The following is a 19384-nucleotide window of genomic DNA, read 5'->3' on the forward strand; positions in this document are numbered from 1 at the left end:
ATATATTATATACTGAACAAAATATTTCTGAAGTATCTTTATATACTTTTGTAAATATTGATAAGAATCAGTATAAAATAGGAACTTAGTTTTTTAGATAGCTGTAAAATATAAATACCAAAAATTTTAAATATTTTTTTTTTCTTTTTAGCGATTTTTATAGACCATTAATATAATTTTCTTAATATTTCAGGGGGGCTTCAGCCTCCTCAGCCCCCCATTAGCTACGCCATTGATTCAAATTATGTAAGCATCTACGCTGTTTCTATGACATTTTGAACATTCATGTTTTTCAATACGATTGTATAAATGCTTCCAATCCGTTATGCCATGGATAAATGTATTATTATCAGTATACTTACCATACAAAATATAGCAGGGTTTTCTAATCTGAAAGTTATCCACATACAACTTCCTCCATCTTTTTCAGTATATGCTTTGGCTGCAGAAAATGGTATATTTGTTTGCGGTTGATGCGAATGATATTATAAATATGCAGCAAGAACATTTTCATTTGGCCGAATAAAATAATTATGGTGCAGATCAAGTTCATTCCATTTTTCCACCTCCATACTTTTTTTGCGCCATTTTCAGCATAGACATCATTAAAAACATCTATAAAATTTCCTTTAAAAAATATAAAATAAAAACCTATTAGATACTTTTATTTAAAAAAAAAAAAATTGAATTCCTTTAACAATATTTAAATATAAACTGTCAAAATTACATTTGGTATGAATATATGGTAAAGTTTGCTAGAATTATTAACTATGTAGGTTAGGTTGTACCTAACCTAACCTATTACCTTCTTTCTGTGTGTCATTCTGTACATCATCATGAAAAGTAGAGTTAATAACTTCCACTGCTAAATGCTCTTGTGCACATAAATTTGTTGGACCTATAAAAAATTATATTAATTATTATTTAAAAATCTTTTAAAATATTTTATAATAACAAAGTATTATTAAATCATTAGGTATAAAAAACGCAAAGAATAACAAAATAAAATGAAAGAATACAAACAAGAATACTTATTTTTACATAGACAAAATTTAGTTTTGTAAAAAAAATAATTAATTAATTAATTAAATAATTAGGTAGTACCTAATAATAATTTAATACAACAAATGAATTAATTATAGGGCTAAGAAAAATATCCTTTCGATAATGCTGGTGTACATAAAAAGTAATGTAGTTGTAATCAATTTTATATTATTAAAACTATTTACAAAGAACACACATATCGTGCAATATTAAAACACATCTAGAGAAAAAAAAATGTTTAGTATTGATAAAGAACACAATACATAAATTGTTTAAGTGACTCCGTGAAACGCGAGTAATAACTATTAATTAAACTATTAATAAAACTTATTTTATGATAATTATAAGTATTTTTCTTGCTATAAAAGTTAATTAGTGATATTTCGAAAGCGTAAGATGATGTATATTTACTAAATTTAAAAATATTAAATAATTAATATCTATATTACATTTTTAAATATATAAAATGAAGTAAATATATTATTTTGTACAATATTGTTTTTAAATAATATTTATTCCCATAGTGATCTTATTTTTGTACTACACTCAGTTGAAATACGCATATTTTGTATCTTTATTTTTTCTTATTTTTACGAAATAATAATTTTACATAGTGAAAAAATCATAGACCTATTAACTATTTTTAGTTAATAGGTCTATGGAAAAAATATCACGCCTAAAATATAATTTTATTATTGTTTCTATGGTTTTTTTTTATTATTATTTTTTGCCTTTGTTAATGTTTTTATGGTTATCAGATATATATTCCATCGAAAAATGTAAAATAGTTGAAATTGTTTAATTGTTTAATAACCGATCAAGTTATAGTCTTGTGCGATTCAATAAAAACCGTTTTATTAATAACTTTTTGGTGTATTCGCAACAATGGCTGAAGATCACTCCGAGCACAATACAATGAAGAATATTTTTATAGACTTTTGGAAGAATAAACAGTCAGAGTCGCTATCAACTGAACGTCTAGATGTACGTGAATTGTTGACTAAATGTTTAGAAGAAGTGACTGCGTCGTACATGATAAGTAAGATTTAATAAAGCCGAACGGGGTGCTACATTCATAGGTGTAAACTGGGAGGGGGCAAAGAGGGGGCAATTGCCCCCCCTAAAAAAATTAGAAGGGGCAGTGCCTCCTCTGGTATTTAACATACCTTGTTTTAAAATAAGTACAAAACCGCTGGTTATAGCTATTATTATAACATTTTTTTTTTTAAATCTTAAATTTTCGCTTATCTAACATAATGTTAGAAAATGAATAATTTTATATAATAAAATGTAAGTAGTAAAGCGGCATTTAGCCTCGGACACCCTTTTTGTTAGATATGTAATTATATTTTTGAGATAATTGCCCCCAGTTGATGTTTGATGACGACTGAACAAAAGTGATTTTGTAATATGATCCATCTGCTTTAAGTCTTACTTCAACGAAAGGAAATCGAAACGTCCAATAATTTAATACGTTAAACAGAGCGATTAGTAATAGCAGGTCGTAGTATGGTCGTAAAATTGAGGTGTGGTGCGTGAACATTTTTAACGCTCTGTAGAAATTCTCTATAATTTTGTACTTATTCCTTGGAAAAAAAAACCAAATTCCTGTCCTCCTTTAACAAGATTTCCTTCTCTGGGTAAATCCATTGATCGAACATAATAGACAGTGTAGTGGCAGGTATACTAAGGTGACCATTTCCAGAAAGAAAAAAAACGGGAGAGTAGTTACTTTCTCTCTTCCCACCGAAATAAATTGCATTTTAAAACATAATTATAATAACTAAAAATATAATACATTAATTTTTAAAAAATAAAATACTGTTAACAAGAAAATAATTAATTTTTTATTATTAAAGTATTTAACATTAGGGAGATCGTTCCATATCATTACTGATTCATTTTTTTTAACTACAAATTAGAAAAATACTTAACAGCTCTCTTCAATATTCATGGATTTGATAATCCTTTTCTACACTTTTCACTCTTTTTCGTACTTTTCTAAAGAAATTATTGAATTTAACAGTTATCGGTGCTTCAAAAGAATTTACAAAATTGTGAACAAGCTAATGTTGTAAAGTACTGTTTCCCAATAATTACGGATCTTTTTAATATGGATAACATACGATTGCGAACGGACTTTCTCCCGCAACACAATTGCGAACATTTTTACCTGTCTTTTTTTTGTGTGTCGTTGTCAAATTTGGTATTAGGCCCGATGAACACCAAAGTAGAGCGGTTATATTTCTAAGCTTTTATTACATATTATTTTATTAATGTACCAAGAATCATTTTTTAATTAAACATATTTTGTATCATTTTATTTTAGTTTGTAACGTAATTATAATATAACAGTATTGTAGTGATCACTGTATAGAACACTGCAATCGACTTCCACATTTATTATTTAACGACTTTTTAACGTTAGTGTGAGGTGACTGTGAGAGAGATAGGTTTTTGATATAGGATTATATTTATAGGATATGGAAATAAAACGGGATTAAAACTGGTTTGTTTTCTAAACACGGGATAAAAAGCATCCCATGCAAGGGCGTATCTAGAAATTTTTTTCGGGAGGGGTCCAAAACATGTATATTATAATTTTATTGAATTTAGATTTTAACTTTTGATATTTGGTTAAAAATAAGACAGAAAAAGATTTAATCTTTTTTATCAAAATTAATATCATATTTTCATATGATATTATGATATAAAATCAAAAGCAGTCAATGATTAATTAGATCTTACGTCATTTTTGACTGAAAATATTTGTTGGTATTGAAAATGAATTATTATTTTAAAAATTCGTAAAATATTGAAGAAATTTCGAGGGAGGCGGTCCAGACACCCTGAACCTCCCCCCAGATACGGCCTTGGTTCCATTCGTATTTTGTCGGAACAATGAGAGATCATTATCATAAAAGGGGGACAACGTCGTTTTAAACGAGTCGTATGGTCTGTACCACCTTTGATGACGTGCACAGTCGGCGTTAGTAGGTATCAGGGGCGTATTTATAGGGAGTCGAGGGGGCCCGGGCCCCCTCCGAAATGGAAAACACCATTGTTAAAGATTGTTATTTTTAACATGGATATGTCTAAATCCTGGGGGTTTCCGAAAATTTGTCGCGACACTGAGAATGTTGCTTATGCAATAATTTAAAATTTTATATTTATAAAACATGTTTATTCTTTTAAGAAAATATGTGGTAAATTTTGAGTGACTCTAATAAAAAATTTGTTTATTACAATGTAGTTTTTATACTTTTAAAAAATAATAAATCATTAAAAAAATTGAGTTTCTTATTTTTCTAATGGTGTAAAGACTGTCGAGAAGTCTTATAGTGTTAAAGTAATTTTTTTCGTAATAGTGTGCTTCCTCCTTTCTTTCCACCCAATAAATTAAAACCTATATACGCCACTGGTAGATATGTTAATATGATGGTGCGTTGTATGTGAGCGCAGGTGACGTGGACCCGATGTTGAAGAGCACCATGGAGGAAATGTCGAAGACGGCTCTGAAGCTTGTCCAGGACGTACCGCCAGGGGGAAAGCTGACCGTGTCGGACGCGACTCTGGACACGGCGTTCCGGGCCGGTGTTGACGAGAGGGCGGAGGAGAACCACGTGGTACCGGATACCGCGCGGTGGCTGTTGTCTTTCACCAACGTAGTGCTGTACCCGTTCATCTCGTCCATCATGAAGAGCACGCTGTTCGTGCCGTACGACGAGTATTCCGACTGGTATTTTTCTGTTGATTTAAAACGGATCAGTGATGGCGAAACGTGCCATGACGATGTTGTTTTTATTGTTCTTATTATTTTTAATGTCATACGTGTACGTTTTACAGGCAATCTCAGTACATCGACTGCTTTGACAAGATCATAGACACTTATATGGATTTGTATGACGAAGGCGGCGAGGTGCATTCTGAAATAGTCCAGATAACGAGACTCAATAACGTTTACAAAGCGTTGTTAGAACTGTTCGAGCTCGTGGATTTTCCTATCCAATCCGAACGGAGGTCTCCAGACACCACATCCGCAGAACCTAATAATAATGATATTTTGTAGTACGCGGTATTACGATTGTGTGATGAAAGTCACCTGTTCGAACAATATTTTTTTGTATACGATTTAATTAAAAAAAAAAAAAAAAAAACACAAGATAATACGAATATTAATACGTAATAATATATAAGAAAAAATAGATTTAAATATGTATAATATATATATATATATCTTCATCAATCTTCAGTATTGTTATAAGAATTATGAAGTCAAAGTTGTTAACGGTTATTATTATAATTATTAATATAGAAGTTTCTATTATTAATTTCAATTTAAATGATTCTTCAAATCCTTTAATTTAACTCTAACAGTTTATCATTTATACATCAAATATAAATTAATACCTATAATTTACTTATTAAAAATAAAACCTTTTATCATTACATAGTTATAAATCTTCTTTCGAACAAATACTTGTGTCTCCGGAAAAATAATCCTCGAACTACTAATGTAGTGACCGTAATTTTCTAAGCACTACACAGAACATTACAGGGTCATCAACCGCGAATACCGTAAAAATAATAATACGTTGGTTGCTGATTCGTTACGTAATCTAACTCGGTGTAATTCCGACAGTCTGAGAGTATGCTGTTATTTCAAAATAATTATAATATATGAATGGATTACCGTGATGATTGCAACCACTGGGCTATGTAATCATATGATAAATATAATAAATACGACGTCAAACACTTTTCTCATTCAAACTACTATTGGTAATACACGCGCGTGACAAATGCAGTGCAATAACACCACGAGAACGCGAAAAACGTACAATAAAAATAATAATAATAATAATGTACCGTGTTGTATATACTAGGGGTTTATTTATTTATTTATTTCGTATTTTCTCTTCTATAGCCGTTCCCGTCTCATGAATTCACATCAGTGCAGTTCTCTTCGGTGATCTTGAGTGGTCTTGCGTATCCCCGTAAAGGTCTTATTTATTGTCCGATATTAGCGCTTTCTTCAGTGGCAGCCTATTTTCGAACAATGTTTGTCGTCAGGAGCGATTTCAAACACTTGGTTGAGAAGGACCAAGTTATAATTTTCATACGAAAATACGAGAGATGTAAGTGGCGAGCGTCAAATTAATCTGAGTGAGGGGGGAAATACTTTCTTGGTGGGGGTCAACTAAACCAGTACATTTTCACATAACTATAACAAAAAAAAAAATTATTTACAATAAATTCAAGTTGTCTATTTAACTAAATTTAGTTAAATATTCGAATACAAAATAAATAAAAACATTATTATTATTATACGCTATTTGTACTCACGTGGTAAAAGGAATTCTCTCAAAAAATACTATTAATACTAAAAAGATTATTTTAATAATCTTTTTCCTCCGAAAATTTGGGCACAGCTATCTTCTGATAGAATACATACGACAAATTCGAAAACAACCGTTCATACTATGCAATTTATCGGTCACCGGAGACATCCAAATTAATTTGATTAAAAAGCGCGCGAATCATTATTAATTTGAAATATATTTTATAAATAGTACGATGTTGGTTGATTTCAACGAAATGTATTTAATAAAATCATGAAAATCAAATCAACTAACATTACTATAAGTACCTATTTCATTCTAGATAAGTCTTTTCTTCTTTTTCGCAGCTAAAATATTATCCCACGCCGAACAGTATACAGCTTCAGCTACTTTAAACCAACATGAAAATGTTTCAAAACCCATTTCATGTATTAATTTGAACCTATGTACATCATCAATTAAATCAATATAAAATTATTCCATATACATTCTGAACTTCTGTTAATAAAAAAAATAATAAAAAACATACGAACGGCGAGCTGCGATCGAAAAAAACATGTAGTGTGGTCGGCTCTGTGTAAACTATTGTAATTTTGGGTACGTCGGAAACATATGGGCGCCTCCAAACCGCAACACGATGCATACTTTTTGTTTTCGACCGATTTCGGATCGTGATCGGTCTAGTCAAGTCAGGATAACGCGTTTTGTATGTCAATGACGCGCAATTTTACGTATTGTGTTTTAAATGGCCGATCATTTACGTTTTATCGGCTGCCGAAAAAAGCCAAGTCCGATCCCCGTACTCGATGCTATAGGAATACGGGATTTTATACCTTAAAACGCTGACCCACGCGTGACGAGGAGGGCGGAGAGAATAGAAAAGAGCAACAGGTTGTAGTACTATAAGCGCGCAATCGTTACCACGGCGACGAGTTCTTATTGTACGATCTCCGATTGACGACCATAGTGAAAATTTTTGTTAATTGCAAATACATACACCATCGTTCAAGACGGTGAACACGTGAACGCGTAACCGATGATGATACCGTCGTGGATCGAGATGGTGGTGATGACGGTGTGCCCGGTGTACGAGATGCACAACGAGCTGCATGCGATTGACCCGGACAAGTGCTGTCCCACGGTCACGGAGGCGCAGCGCCGGTTGATGGTGCACTGGATCGTGTACTCGGCGTTCCTGGTCATCGACTGGCTGCTACAGCGGTTCCGGTTACCCTGGTACGGGGCGGTGAAGATCGTCACGGTGCTGTGGCTGTGGTTCGGCGGCGGCACGCAAAAGGTGTACCGGGCGACAATCGGTCCGTTCCTGGACGTCAACGAGGATATCGCAGATTTTATTTTCGCAGAAAAAGGGTCGCTGGAACACGTACTGGACACCGAACTCGACGACAAGGACCCGGACGCGAGGGACGGGGAATATGACGGCATGGACGCCGAGAACCCGGAAGCCCGGAAGTTGTTGTATGTGGACGAGGACTCGGTCGAGGACGAGGACGAAATCGATCTCAAAAACGAGGACGAGATCGACCTCAAAAACGAGGACGAAGACGAGGTTGAAGACGAGGACGAGGTCGATGTCGAGGACGAGGTCGATGTCGAGGACGAGGACGAAGAGGGCGAATACGAGGACGAGGACGAGGAGGGCGAATACGAGGACGAGGACGAGGGCGAGGACGAGGACGAGGACGAGTGCAACCTGGACGAGTGCGAGTACGGTCAAGACAAATTCTGCCGACACGATGATGAGGACGCGCAGGATGAAGACGAGGAGGATGAGTATGAAGAAGAGCAGTTCGAATACGAAGAAGACGAAAACGAGGACGAAGATGAATCAGAAGACGAAATCCAGGACTTAGAAGAAGACGAATCGGAAGACGACTCCAGTCAGGACTCGGAAGAAAACGAATTGGAAGACGATGAATCGGAAGACTACAGTCTGAATGAGGAAGAAGATGGGTCGGAGGACAGCCAAGACTGTTGGTAAACGCGACTAACGTCATTTGTCATTGTACGGGCGCGCAGTGAGATGATTCCAGTGTTTAACTAGCCAAAAGTTCCATTTTTAAAATCTACAAAATCCTAAATTTTATTGTTAACTATTTTTTATTTGAACATTTTGTGGATAAATTTAAAAATGCAGTTCAATAAGTTGAATATCAAGTGAAATAGAGTGATTTGATTAGAAATATTAACCTTTTTATTGAATAATTGCGATTTTTACACGAAATATGTTAATTAATTTTATTCAGTCAGAATAGTAAAAAAAAGTACTTTTTTCTAGAATTCACATTTTTTGTTATTTTATTTAAAACTATGACAAAAAAGTTTTTCCCACACCTATTTTCAGTAACAATGCAATATTTAACAGAAAAAACCCAAGTTTCCAGTCATTTTTCCGCTTTGAAAAGGTTTTAGTAAAATGTACACAATATTAAGCAATTTTAATGCATACATGTTATGGTCCAAGTTGTCAAAAATAATTAAATAAAAAAAAATTGCATCAGACTTTTCTAATCTGGTACCTAATCATGATCTATTTCACTTGATATTCAACTTATTGATCTACACTTTTAAATTGATTCATAAAATATTCAAATTAAAAATAGTTAACAATAAAATTTAGGATTTTGTAGGTTTTCAAAATGGGACTTCTGGCCAACTAAATATTGAAATCATCCCACTGTGGGACGTGTGCGTTTGTCATCTCATAAATAATAAGTGTAGAACGGTAACTACGTCTCGACGCTAATTGCCCTCGACCACTTTTGAGATGAACGTTATAATTGTTACTTTTATGATTTATGGAAAAAGTACAAGAATTTGTGTTCGTATGTAAAATTATTTATTTAAGTTTTAAACGGTTAGAGTCCATTTACATTAATTATATATATGTAATAAAAAAACAAACAACATGTAACAAACAAAATAGATATGTCCATAACTATGAATTGACAAGCATGAAATCGCAATACATTTTAAACGAGTTGAATTATTATTTTTTTATTTATTAAATTAATCGTTTTAACAAATTTATTTTGTTTTTATAATTATTTTAACAATTAGTTACAAATTAATACTTTTTTTTTTGTATCTCACAGTAGATTAAAATTATACAGTATACTTAAATAGAGAACAAGTATTTTTTTAAATTTTTTTTTCATATAATGAGAATGGTTACGAATATTCGGATTTGAATGATGATGATGTATTTGGTGATAAAAAGACATCCTGTGGGAGGTGTGATTTTAGTCTGCAGTTTTTTATTTTTTTTTCCAGATTACATAATTGCATTTTATTGCACATAATATCAACATTCTGTAATTTTAGTTCATTAGTATTAATCAGTTATAAGTTATAATTGATTAATATTATATTTATATTCATATATTCAATTTATAACATAAATGTAGGAAAAGCCTCTTATAGTTTGCTAATCCTAGTTTTGAGTTGGTAAAATATAAGTAGTTGGGTTCTTTAATAATTAATACTTTAATTCAAATCTTTAACAATTTTTAGTTTATGTTTTTGAAAATATTTCTAGGATGGTACGTTAGAGAAAGTGGTGGATGGTGGTACGTATAGAAATATATGTTGTGCATCGTGGTTTATAAATGTTCACCTCGCCACTATAGTATATATATATATATATATAAGTTGTGCCGACCGGCCAATCTGTTGGACCAGAAGAAGATAAGTCCTTATTGCATTGCACGAGGTCTATGAGGAGTAGTTAATTATTGCCTACGTGTACTTGTCCGTGCACGATCCGAATTCATTCGGGCGCGCCGGACATAATCCACAACCAGTCTCCACGAGCCGGGGGTCGAACTTTCGCGAAACTCCCCTCCCCTCTATCGTAACTAGACGTCAGACTTCGCGATGACGCGGTTGAGACGTCATCGTCCGGCCGACCTGTGAGTGGGTCGTGGATGTTCTTTCGCCGCGTGCTCACGGAGAATCCGTTGCATATCTTGTGGCGTTGCTGTGTCGTGGACGCGCATCAAAGGTGTCCAAACAGCAAGTGCGTTCTGTTGGCGAACAGTGTCCTGAGCACAGGGGTGGGTTAGAGGGCATTAGCCCTCCCCTCTCGGGACTAAGCTATTCTACAAAGCCAATTATTATGATATATTGATATATTAACAATTATTATAAAATATCGTCAATCGTCATTGATAAATATGGTACCTATTTTATACATTTTTTTTATAAATAAATTGCTCAATTTTGTTGTTAATTATACGTGTATATATCTATATTTTTAAAATTGTTTCAGATTAAAATTGATACCAATAATGTAACTATTTAAAATTTGTCACTATTGTGAAAAAAAGTGACTTGCTTATGACGGAGTCAAAAACATATTCTGTAATTTAAAATTTTAAATAGATTTAAAAAACAACTAACTAAATTCTTGAACCTCCATTAGCCTCTACCTTGATGAGTGATAAAACCCGCTCCTGCCTGAGCATCAGACGAAGACTTCTGGTGGTCCTCGGTCCGTCACACGTGGCGATCACGGTCGCGAGGGCGAAACCACTCGGACTAGGGCCGCGTCAGGTCAAACTCTCGCGCTCTGTTCCGGCGGAGCGTATCATATTGATTGCGTTTTGTTTCTTTTTTGTTACATTTATACCGTGTCAACGCGCAAATCTTATTATTATTATTGTCTGTGGCGCATGTTGATGCACTTATACCTATTTTGTTGCACGTAAAGGAGCGCCCCATTTTCTTTTTTTCTAACACCATTTATCGTTACACTTATAATAACAGCCATTATTTTTTTCTTATAACATTTTTGGTTTTTTCTCAAATTGTTTGAGCGTAGGTACCTTTTATATACCGTGGTACGCGTCGATGTACTCCATCAAATTACTAACGACCTTTCCTTCAAGTTGACATACTCGTAGTACGATCTTATGCCGACATTTACGTCACATCGACTTAAGCTAATACAATAATTATTTAAAATATTTATAATACATTTATTACATTATTATATGTGAATTCGTACCATCACACACACAGTTATTCCCAATAAAAGGTGTTCGGTCAATCAAAAGTGTATAAAAAAATTGAATAGAACAGTACACAATTTAAATAGATTTATTTCTGCATAAAAATTATTTCATAATATTTGAAATAAATGATAAAGAGTTCAATTTTATAATATTGACATAGGTATTACATATTTTATTGCAAATCATAGCTGAAAAAAGAGAAAAGGTACAATTCAGATCTGAAGTATGAAAATGAGTTTAAATTTTATATTAAACAACTAACAAAAAATTTATTTTACTCCTTATTTATATTGATTTTAAGTTAAGAAAAAAACTAAAGAAGAATAAACATAAATACAGGAAAATTAGAATAAAGGAGAAACAAAACTCAGTAGTATGTTTATTTTGATATTCAGTTTCAACATAATATGATTGATGATACAATTTATTATTTACTTTAAATAAACTAAAGCGATACTAGGTACATTTATAGAATTGTTGAAACAAAGTAATACAAACAAAATACAATTAAAAAACAATAATTTTTAAATAGTTTATATCATAAAATATTATAAATAGAAAAAAATTCTATTCGTGTTATATTTAATAATGAATATACAGGGTGGGGCACTGAAACGGTTGATTTTCAAAGATAAATTTTCTCAGTAGCAATTAAAGTAAAAATTCTCTCTAAATATTATTAGTTGCAAGACATGCCATTTAGTAACCATGGAACAGTGGAATGTTGAACAAAGTGCTTATGCGATAAAATTGTTTTATAAAAATAATGACAATTACGTAGCTGTACAGCGTTCATTTGTTCGTCTCCATTTTAATCTTAAGAGGACGCCACACCAAAAGCGAAACGTTAACAACGACCGATAGAACGCGCTATTAGGTGTTTTCGCGCGGCGCATGCACGCGTTTTAATTACTCACGATTGGTACAACCAATCCGACGAATATTCCATGTGGGAGCGCATTTTATTATCACATGAACAGTCTTTAAGGGGGTACTGACGATAACGTAACAAATATAAAGATAATGATTTATGACTATACTGAAATTACACTGAAATATTAAATTATTTTATAATATCCACGCGCACGCCCCAAACTTATGATACTTATGAATACTATTTACTCAAATGTACAAAGAAATCATTCGTATAATTATTTTGAAAATTAGTCGAATAGTATTTCATTCAAAAAAAACAAAAATTAAAATTCACTGTAAAATTAAAAAAAATTACAGTGAACTTTAATTATATGTTTTTTTGATTTTTTTTTCTAATTTCTTTGTTTAGAAATTTAATATTTTATAAAATAAATTCTTATTTTAAATTGTAATTAGTGAGGTACCTACCAAATTATTTGTATGATTTTTTCGCTATTTCGACTTCGTATATTTTCCCTTTCCCTATTTTTTCCGTATTTAATAAATGCATTATTACGTATAATTTACGTTATGATCTTGTATGTGTACCTGTTACCACATAATTTTTTTTGTTTTTATGGAATTATTTATAATATTTTATCTTTCTACTGCTATCTATTTTACTTCATACTTTTATACCAATTATACCTTCAATTTACAAATTTTAAAGATATGATTCACACACGCATCTAATAAAATGTGTATATTTTTTAATTAATAAATAATAAAATATGTAGTATACTAGTATATATAGTATGCTATCGTTAAAAATTGTATTGAAGTAAAATTATGTTTCGGACGGTATAATGATAAATAAATATTAGGACTTACAAATCATTTTTAGTAATCTACAGTGAATACAAAATGTAGGAACAATAAGTTAGGAATAACAATTATTAAAACTTCATAATGCAATTTTTTTTGTAAACGCTTTGTTTGTTGTAGGTACTAATACAAAATATTAGTTATTAATAAATTGTTTTAATATACTCTAAAATATAGGTATTTATTAACAAACTATTTTAACCAATTTAGTTTTCTTTTCTTTTTTATTAAAAATAATAAATAATTATATATGTTTATTGAATAGCCCATATTGGATAGTATACGTATACATACAATCAGTGGCGTATTTAGGGGTGGTGTCCTGGGGGTTAAACCCCCCCCCCAATTTTTTTGTAGTTCTATTTATAACTGAAGTATTGCAAAATATTGTTGGCGAATGACGAAATATTTAAAAACTGCTTTGAAAATTGAATAATGTATCTTATACCAAAAAATAGGTACTATTCATTAGCAAAATATTATTTGAACTTTCGCAGTAAACCGTGAACTACGTAATTCTTAGAATTGTATTATCGTTTCGTGATGTCGGGTGAACCGTATTATTGGTTATCACCTTATTATCTTTCTTCGAATACAAGTTATTGTCAACTACTATAGCAAAGGCCGACGATATAAAGTATATACTGTGTACAGTGTACAGTACACTCGAAGTACCTACGATTTTATTTTTTGCTCAATAATTAAAAATTTAAGTAGATATCCTAAGATTTTTTACTAAAAAATTACCATTTATGTAAGGTATTAAGATGTATTATAATCAGGTATGAATTCGTGATGAAACTATGTTAATATTTGTTGAGATAAAGTATTGCCAGGAGTCAGGACACCCCCAAAAAAAATCTCAAAATACGCCACTGCATACAATTTAGAATACCTAATAATAAATAATTAAATTTAAAGTTCTTCAAAAAGAACAAAAATACTAAGATATTTCTAAAATGATATTTTGTCAAGAAAGTGCTAATATTAGTACCTATTTGGTGGAAAATGCAAGTCTGTATAGTTTATAGTAAGTTATCAATGTCTATTTTGATTTTATTAAGAACACACGATTTAATGGTATATTTTTTTGTTATGAATTTATATTGATTTAAATTAAAAAATGTTTATTTTGAAAACCAAACCACTAATTTCATCTCAAAATGTACAACAATTTAAAAAAAAATTGTATGAATCGTACATTATCCAACTGATTTATGATAACTTTACGATACCGCGGTTTCAATTTGTGTAGCACTGAATAAAAGTTATATATTAAAAGTTAAATATTAATTATTATTATTAGAATTATAAAATCGGAAAAAAAATAAATATTTATGGGCATTATTTTCGTATATTATTTGATTATTTATAGACCATACGCGGTTGCGATTTGCGATAAAAACCAGTTTTGACCTATGCTGCTTATGCGCGCGGTGTATGATGTTGGAACGCGCTACCGCTGTACCCACAGCACCGTACGGTTACAAATAAAATTTTTTTTTTGAATACATGTCTCAGGAGAATCACTCTCATTTGGGCTACACTATTCGTATAGTAACCAAATTTCGACAACGTTAAGATGAGAATATTTTCTATGTGGGCTTTAACGTGTACGTCTATTCAATTGTATTTTATAAGCTTCAAAAAACCATCAACAACGAAAAAAAATTCAAATATACTTTGCACGGTGTTACGGGTCACGTTAATGTTCAATAAATATAATAGATGTATGATTTAGATTGTGAATAATTATCTTATTGAACACAAAACTAATACTAATATATACTTGAAAAAGAAATCAAACAGAAACATTATCGCAAAATGAAATGATCTACAAGTGTAAAAACGCAAGAGGTAATAACACGTAATAACACAATAAATTGTGTACATCGTAACACAATATGAATACTTCTTCAGGTGAAATGATGATAATATTTATTGCGCACAATCATAAAGCGTCCCGTGAAACCATGATGATTATGGAGAAAATCGTCAACAATCGATAAAAACCGTTATCAAATATATGTACCACATTTGTTATAGGTAATACCATAGTAAAATGTCTATGGTAATAACATATAGGTACACAAGTATAATACATTTATCGCATGGTTTACTTACAAACCCTTTGACTTTATATGATCGAAGTTCAAACATATAGGTGGTATAGTATAATAATTACTATTACTTATTATAATAATTGTTTAATAATTGGGTACGTACTATCGATTTTAGATTGTACGGATAAGCGGTACGGTAAACCGAGGTTTCTCAATCGGAGTGTTGCCTTGGTCTGATTATAAGCGTTTGAAGACAAAGACAATTATATTTTTAATAAAAAACTAAATATTAAATACATAGGTAACAAAAAAAATAAAAAAATTATAAAATATGTAATTAAAGGGAAACTAATTCATGATGGTTTTATACTCAACAGTTTGTTTATTCGGGATTCAATGTTTGAAACGCACAATGATAAATTGTTTTTTAGTGATAACGTTCGTAAATGTTTTCGTACATATATTTGCTACCTACTTGTCTCGTTGATACCATTGTGTATTTTTCAACACGTAGAACTGTTTATTAGGCTAAAATCAGTTTTTACTGCATGGGTATCTTCCTTGCAGACGTCTTCTATTTTTATTCATATTTTCCTTTGGTCATTCCACTCTTGACTTAAATCTGTTTCACTCGCTCCACTCACATTATTTCCTCGATCATTACTTCCTAAATTCTGCTGCCTTCTTTAGTTAAACTAATTTACATAATTTATCAGTAAATATATTTATTTTATTATTATTATATTGGATAATGATGATTATGATGATTATTATATTTGTATATTATTACAGCATTGCTGTAATGTATCCAATGAAACTAAATAAGAAATAAAAATAAAATAATACTGCAAGGGGGTTGTTCGAGGGGTGACCAATTGTATTGTTCACCTGTACCGGGGGTTGCGTAAATTTGGTGACCGGTTGGTGATAATTAATGAAACTTTTGTCAACCTTTGTAGATCGCGTACAACGAGCGGTAACAAATCTAATTTGTCATGTTTAGAACATCGGTACCGGTGTAAGGGGAGAAAAAGTATGGAGCTAATCTGCAGAATGGTAGGAGGGGAATCGTCGACCAGATCAATGATCTTTTCGGAATGATTTACGAACACCGTTGTTCGATAACGACTCTCATAACTTAGAATAATATAATTATACATAATATGTTGTAAGCGCTAAAAATTATTAATTTGTTTATTTTTTTTAAAGTAAAATAATTTTGAATTACGTATACAGATTATTTGTTCGATATTTTCTACTTTATAGTATTCCTATAGGTACATTTAAATTATTCTATTATTAAAACCAATGCTCATCTTGGGGGGGGGGCAGGGGTACGGAGTACCTCAATTAATTTTCAAACATTTTAGCGTCCCCTAACTATTACTACGCTATAATCATAACGCTCAGCCAGTTTTGGGGACATCTTTTTTTTAAAGTAAATAGAGTCCCCTTTCTTTAATTTTGCCAAGTCGAGCACTGATTAAAACAATAATAAATTGCATTCCATTTTACAATATAGTTTTTGTTTTTGTGGTCGAAATTTAAAAAAAAACCAATCATATTATTTAGGTGAGTCTCAACACACAATTTAGACAAGACCATGTTGGTATTTTCAGGGCCGTAGCAAGGGGATGGCGAAAGATGCCTACGCCCCGGGCGCAATTCCTGGGAGAGCGTAAAAATTAAAATCTTGCATTTAATGTTAAAAATTACAGAGGTCAATGTCGTATATTTTGTTTACAAAATCTTTAACATCCTTCATATTAATTAAAGCAATCATTGAAAATAATATCTAATAAGCATAATATTTTTTAATTAAAATTACATAAGGGTGCGTTTTGAAGTTTCAACCCGGGCTAGGGTTGCCATACGTCCCGGAAAACCGGGATTGTCATCAGTTTTGGACTTCACTTCCCGGTGTCCCGAAAACATTTTTCGGGACGTCCATATGTCTCGGCTCAAAAGTTTAGAGGAAATTTAGTATTGTTTAATTTTTAATTTCAACCATTTTATCTCAAAATACATTTTTAATCGTAATCGATTAACATTATATAATAATTTACACATATAATATATATTTAATTTTACAAAATGTTTTCTAAACATTATATTGCCGGCCATTACGCTCCTCTTCAATGACGTATACATAACTTTTATATGAGGCCGCTCGTACATTGGATACGAATTCGTTTCGTACCAAAAAGGTACAATTACTGGTCGTACGAATTGGATGCGCACACTGAACACGTTTTGGTCCGTAAAACAGTCAGTGTTACGGTGATATCGTATTCGTGACATCCTGGCACGCAACGGATAAGGCACGCACATTGGATGCGTTTTCGTACGAATTTGATTCAAGTGAACTTTGTACGTACACGCCGAACGATCCCGGCCTACCAAATACTATGCGAGCGCGCAGACTGGGTGCAAGGTGTTCGTACGTATACGTACGTGTAGCTCCGACATACGAAAACAATCCGAACTTGTCCGGATTTCATTAACGTTCGTACGTCGGAAACGGATTAGGTATCCATTGCGTGCAAGGATGTCACGAATGCGAAATCACCGAAACACTGACTATTTTACGGACAAAAACGTGTTCAGTATGCGCACTCAATTCGTACCGCCAGTATTAGTACCTTTTTGGTACGAAACGAATTCTTATCCAATGTGCGCGCGGCCTGAGGGAGATAATTTGCAAACAATTCGTTATTTTTATTTTATTTTTTTTTTTTTTACGTTTCTAACGCCCTCGCACTAAGAACATTATTTTATAACATTTAAAAAAAGGTCCTCTCAATATATTAAAAGTTATATAAAAAGTATATTGCTCAACATGTGTTTGTGTTGTCTCAGTTTCGCCTTGTAAATTAATTGTTACCCTACCCCTGGCGCAATGTTTGGTTTCTACGGCGCTGGGTATTTTCCCACTAAACGATCGTTAAATCCACCACCACTTGTGAGTACACTTCTAACAAGCAAGTCAGGAGTCAAGTCGGCCGACCTAGCATTAACGGTGTTCATAATGTATAAGAATTCATCAATTGAGAACGGATGGGCCGATTTGGCTCAGATTTTTTTTCAGTTATTCGTAATTACCAGGAGAAGATTTTTACGGAAGCAAATTTTGGGAAAACCCATTATTTTATTTATTTATTTTTAATTTTTTAAAATTACTCGATACGTGTAAATCGTATACCTACTCATAATATAGGCGGAATCATTGGCTTAATATCTATGATAATTGCAAATTGTAAATATCACACATTCTTATCTGTATATATAAAAATGATTGTGTATAAAAAAAAATATTTGATTTGTTCTATTCATTGCATATTATTAAGGCACGAATATTTTTGCATTTGAAACTTTTTTTCTACTACTCCAATTTATTGCTAAGCAAGTTTTAAATGCGTTTCCTGTATGTACGAATGAAAATCTATAAATTTAAAATGCAATTTTCACAATTTTCGACGTAATTACAGTTTAAAATCGAAAAAATAATTCAGTCTTACTTTTCATAGAATATGAAGCACCACAAACATCTTGGAAGAGAAGATTATGAGTAAACGACCAACAGGAAGATCCAGACAATCGTATTTCAATGATATCAATAAATGAATAGGCTTCACATCATATCAATAACTGAAAAATACGACGCATGATTGAAGAGATCGGTTGATACGACAAGGCCTTGTATTTAGAAACTAATGATAATGAAGTAGTCACACCTTGATGTGATAAATTTTCTAATATGATTTTCAAGACTTCGAAGAGGTTCTCAACTATAATTTTGTAATTTTATTTTATTACCTACTATAAATTTTTTAAAAATGGTGTACTTATTTTTTTTAATAATATTTGTTACTATAACATTTATATTGGGTTGTTATTTTTTATTGCGATCGTAGCGATCAGTTTAATACAATGGGGGTAAGTATATTACTGATATATTTTGCTCAAGACTCTTCTTATGGATTTTCCAACTTTATTTGAACCCTTAAATACGTTACTGTTTTGACGTATTATTTAGATAAATTAGATTAAAATAATTTTTTAAAAATACTGAAGAAACGGTTCCGGATTTAGCGAGGATGTAATTCACAGGGCCTCAAGCTCTAAGAGGCTCCTAAAACCAAAATTTAAAACGAGTATC

The 19384-nt window shown here is 31.8% G+C and overlaps 1 protein-coding gene and 1 pseudogene across 1 annotated transcript; one reads left to right on the forward strand and one right to left on the reverse strand.

Moving 5' to 3' along the window:
* Positions 1-237: 237 nt before the first annotated feature.
* Positions 238-1242, reverse strand: LOC112691184 (annotated as a pseudogene).
* A 6204-nt stretch (positions 1243-7446) lies between these two features.
* LOC112691185 (high mobility group nucleosome-binding domain-containing protein 5-like) lies at positions 7447-8388 on the forward strand. Its single transcript, XM_025565339.1, has one exon. The coding sequence runs from the start codon at positions 7447-7449 to the stop codon at positions 8386-8388; it is 942 nt and encodes a 313-aa protein (XP_025421124.1).
* The last annotated feature ends 10996 nt before the right edge of the window (positions 8389-19384 follow it).

Source organism: Sipha flava, unplaced genomic scaffold (assembly GCF_003268045.1).
Source record: "Sipha flava isolate LNK unplaced genomic scaffold, YSA_version1 572_pilon_pilon, whole genome shotgun sequence".
NCBI lineage: Eukaryota > Metazoa > Arthropoda > Insecta > Hemiptera > Aphididae > Sipha > Sipha flava.